Below are 4,726 nucleotides of genomic sequence, written 5' to 3' on the forward strand. Positions count from 1 at the left end.
AGGATAGGAATAATTATAAACAAAAAAATTCTGTATTTTTCAAGTTACAGTTTTGTATTATTTAACTAAAATTTTAGTGGTTTTCATGTTTTTCGAAAAAAATTATTTTTTATCAATACTAAAAGATGAAAAATAAAAGAGAGTAGGCTGGTCGAGAGAAAGAAAAAGAGATCGATGATGAAGAAATCGAACGAAAAACAACAATAATTAAAAGCAGGATTAGAAGAAAAAGAAGATGCAACGACAGAACAATAAGATGAAAAAGAAACAATAACATCAAGAGAAGTATATAATTTTCACGTGCTGAGTATTGTAAACGAGTTTTGTCGTATACGTGTAACATAACCGTACATGCTATATATATTCTTTTCAATTATAATCAAGAAATCAATTTCTTTTACAGTTTTACTAAGCTCTAATAATAATTTTGTACATTTTTTTTCGTGGCTTTAATAATTTTATACATCTTAGCATTTTTCTTTTTCTTTTTTCTTTCCCTATCGGGGCCTAAGAAACTTAGCATAATGTATGCTTCCCTGCCAATGCCATTTATCACAAAAGGGAACTTTAATTTTCATATCGAGTCGTCCTGGTCTTCAAGTGACCGTTTCCGAGCTCGCAGATTGAGCTGAAGGCTTTCGGGTAGTGGAGGTGTCCTCCCTCTGCGGAATAGAACTGCAAGAGCCCTCATTTTCTGGCAAAGATCAAATATCTGCAAGATGGACATTGCAGACGTTATGGTTTGGAAGTTATTTAAGTAGCACAGATGGAAAATAACAATTTGTTTAGTTTTCTTTACCGATGAGGCTTCTATCTCAGCAACACCCTCGCAACCTTGACCACCTCCTTGTAGCAAGTCACAGTACTTTACTGCTTCATTTTCATCTTCAAATACCTGAAAACATATTGTGAAGTTGTAAGCAATTAAACCATTCTAATGACTGAAAAGTTGCAATAAATACGCAGTATCTTACAAACAAGGCTTTTCCACCCCAAAAAAATTATATATAGGCATGTTTTGTAGGGGATAATAGAGGGAAATTTTAATACGCCTCATGGAAATTTACACACAGATGTATGCTAAGAAAGAAAGTGCACAATGCCAAAAAATAAAAAAGAGAAAGAGTACAATTACTAGTGACATTATTTAAGACTGTAGGCTATGATATAGCAAGAAAAACTACTCAAAATCAAAATAGCAAGAAAAAACTACTCAAGGTGTTTTATACGCAGCAGCAAAAGAATCATCATATTACCATTTAGTCAAATAAAATGGTAGAGCATAAAGTTAGAATTTGTTGGAAATTCACATTACTAAATGTTCACAATGACACAATACATTGATAATTATAAATTTAACCGTGGTGATGCATTTGTATGAATATATACCAGCACTCCCTCTCTAATATCTTCCACAAGCATTTGAAACTTTGTCCCTCCCCTTGCTTGTTTGGACTGATTCCCAAGTCCAGATCTCCAGTTGCCTCCTTTGGAAAATAATAAGCCAAGCTCTCGCTCAACCTCACTGTTAGAGATTAAGAAAAAGAGAAAGAGAAAAAAAATCTCAGGTAGGAAATATGGTGTATACTACTAAGGAGGGGTGAAAAAGCAAGCATAAAAGTGGATCAAACCTTCTATTTCTTCGGGTTTTCATTGTCCACAATTGATTTTCCTTTTGCGTTAGTACATAAACAGGCTTTGAAGTTTCTCTCCAAGGGTTGGAATCTAATACTGTTAAAATGAACGAAAGGAACAAACAAAATATTAATAATGCTTTACTTACCATATAAACCTTCAATTTTCTATGACAATCTCCCTATCCACCTACACACATGGGTACACCCAACAGGGACACGGGCATATCAATCTATCCAAAAATGCGCACAACACAACCAGCACTATGTACAACACAGGCAACCACAGCATATTTAAACATGCAGCAAGGTAGTGTAAATCATTTACTTTTGGTTTTGGACAGGAAGAGACGGAAAGAAAAGGGTTTGAAGAGTAACATGAAGTCCTCTTTACTCTTGAAACCCTTCCTTTCCATCCCTTCCCCTCCAAAACTCCAACTCGCAAACACACCCTAAAGCAACGCTCCACTGTTGTATGTTTAAAACAACAATCAAGTCTGGCCTAACTAGATCGGATCAGTTACTCGCATGGATCAGACTATTCCGCAACACATCATACAGTTATATTTGCCATGATGGAAAACCCCTATAGAAGCCTGCAGTACACTATTTTGGTGGTTTTGGTTTGAGATGAACAATGAACTTCATCAATGACTAATTTTTGCTGCTAACCCTCTGATTTTTCCATAATCCTCTCCAAAGGGTTCCACTTTGTTGAACAATAAACAAAAATAAGATAGGAAAGCTTAGCTTAGTCGATGGTCACATCCTTGTTGTTTTGTTCATCCTTTTTGTATATAATTATCTTCTGCTCTCCCCTTCTTTTTTTCTTCGGATGAGCCTTGACAGAAATGTAAGGTCATTCGTTGTGTCCTAGATCATGCATTTAAATCCTACAAAAGTATCTCAATTCTTCACACACGGGACTAGAGATGTTAGGCTATGGTATGTACATCAATTATGTTCAGAGACCACTAGACTGAGCATCATGCAATGGACCACCTTTCTCCTTTTTCTTTCTCTTATCAAAAAAGCACAAACAGCAATAAGTACCATAATTGGTATAGTGATGTATCATCAAGGGCACAGAACATTCATGTACCCAAGCAAACAAAATCAAATAACTTTCCTAAGGTTTCGGGTTTTATTTTTCCCTCAAGGGTTGAAACCACTAGTAGTCATTTCTATTCAAGCATTTCAAATTCTGTAAGCGGTATGCCTCTCCAACACTGGCAGCTCTAATCAATTTTTTTTAACCAAAAATTAGGGACAGCTACTCAGCAGGTAATTCAACTAAACTACTTTCCTTTTATCAGAGCAAGTCCAAATTTCCCTAACATCTAAATAAACCCTAAAATTAGAGAGAGAGAAAAAAAAAGGGGGGGGGGGGGGGGGAGGGACGACATCAGAATAAGGAAAACGCACCGTCGTAGCTACTGGTATCGAAGGATTGTTGGAGATGCCTGCGCATGTCGTAAGCGCGAGACGAGACACGCTTGACGAACTCGTCGGAGGTTCCAGGGATGGTCCCGTCCATATGAAGCGCCCTCTCAACCTCCTCCTCTTCATCGTATCCACCGTCGTTTTTGCTTCCCTTAACGTCGTCGGCACCGCCAGCGCTGCACGAGACGTCGTTTAAGCCTCTCGTGGTCCTTCTTGTTCTTCTTCTGATGAAGCTGATGCTGAAGAGTTTGGAGAAAGACGTCGAGGAAGAGAGAAGACTGGGAGGGAGAGGGGCGCGTGAGAAGAGTGCAAGGTGGCGCGTGTGGCGGTTGAAAGGATTTGGTGGAGGGAGCACCATGGAAGGGGAGACAGTGGAAAGGGAATCCATCGCTCGCGTGTTGACGCGTGATGGGAATGATGGAAGAGAAGAAGGAGGAAGCTGGTGGAGGCGCGCAAGGAAGAGCCGTAGAAGAAGAAAACTAGAGAAGAAACAAGGCATCTGATTTTATTGTTTATGACTTATGAGAATTTACGGCAGTATGATTAAAGTTATTAAATTATAATTTTAAAGGTACTGCTAGGGAGCTAATAGCCTAAGCGTACAATGTCATAAATCCGTATAATGTCATGAACCCACTCATTGACAGGACAATGTAACACTAATGGTCATATCTCTAATACTTCCTAAACCTCTATTGTACATAATGTACGTTTAGGCCATTGACTCTCTATACTTTCTCTAATTTTAATATATTTTAAAAAAAATTATATTTGTAAAGAATATTTTTCTTCAAAATTTTCAAAAAAAATAAAGAATCGAAAAAATTCAAAATATAAGTTTTAGAAAGAGACAAAAACTAATCTATTTCCTTAATACATTAAAAATCTAAACCTAACTTTTTCTCCGACTAATGAAAATGAGGTGTCAATTTTTATAAATTCATTTTTTTTCTAAAATAAAAGTACTATTTTCTCTTTTAAAGTTATTTTAGAAAAATATCTTTATTATAATTATATTACAATTAACATTTAATGAATAATGTTAATTTAGGAAAATATTTTTATTATAGTTATATAAAATCAATATTTATTGCATTATTATGCTAGCAAGCTATAACTCAAATAGCATAGTCTCCTCATACTCATTTAGAAGTTGCCGCTTCGAGTCTTTCTATCTTTGGTAAAAGGAAAATATTTATTGCATTATCAACTAAAAAAAATGATGTGTCAATTCTTCATAAATTCATTTTTCCTCCAAAATAAAAGCATTACTCTCTCTTCTAAATTTATTTTAGAAAAATATATTTATTATAATTATATTATAATATTATAATTATATATATTACAATTAGCATTTAATGAATAATACATGATTATACTAATTTAAAAAATATTTTTATTATAATTATATAAATTTAATATTTAATGCATTATTAAACTAATTATCAATCGAAAATATTTTTAATCATTTTAATTATATTGATACAATTCTAATTCTCATTCATTATAGAATAATTTTATTAATGGCAAGTTGTTACGCTAATGATGACCAATAATAATAATAATAATAATAATAATAATAATAATAATAATAATAATAATAATAGTAGTAGTAGATATCAATAATTAAATACTAAAATAATTGCCAA

The 4,726-nt window shown here is 34.0% G+C and overlaps 1 protein-coding gene across 1 annotated transcript; it reads right to left on the reverse strand.

The window, feature by feature from the left end:
- Positions 1-331: 331 nt before the first annotated feature.
- On the reverse strand, positions 332-3,592 carry LOC130983074 (uncharacterized). The gene is made up of 5 exons (XM_057907253.1): positions 3,060-3,592; positions 1,632-1,731; positions 1,390-1,525; positions 800-895; positions 332-712 (listed from the first exon to the last, which is right to left on the reverse strand). Exons 1-5 carry the CDS (start codon positions 3,574-3,576, stop codon positions 575-577), a joined length of 987 nt encoding a protein of 328 aa, XP_057763236.1. The 5' UTR covers positions 3,577-3,592; the 3' UTR covers positions 332-574.
- Positions 3,593-4,726: the final 1,134 nt, after the last annotated feature.

Source organism: Arachis stenosperma, chromosome 5, assembly GCF_014773155.1.
Source record: "Arachis stenosperma cultivar V10309 chromosome 5, arast.V10309.gnm1.PFL2, whole genome shotgun sequence".
NCBI classification, from domain to species: Eukaryota; Viridiplantae; Streptophyta; class Magnoliopsida; order Fabales; family Fabaceae; genus Arachis; species Arachis stenosperma.

Bases quoted from the DNA above. Each gene is read 5' to 3' on its own strand.
- LOC130983074 (XM_057907253.1), bottom strand. From the start codon at position 3,576: ATGCCTTGTTTCTTCTCTAGTTTTCTTCTTCTACGGCTCTTCCTTGCG. The intron at 1,526-1,631 runs GTTTGATCCACT...AATCTCTAACAG, and splicing joins AAAACCCGAAGAAATAGAAG to TGAGGTTGAGCGAGAGCTTG. The intron at 713-799 runs GTAAAGAAAACT...TCCATCTTGCAG, and splicing joins CTGAGATAGAAGCCTCATCG to ATATTTGATCTTTGCCAGAA.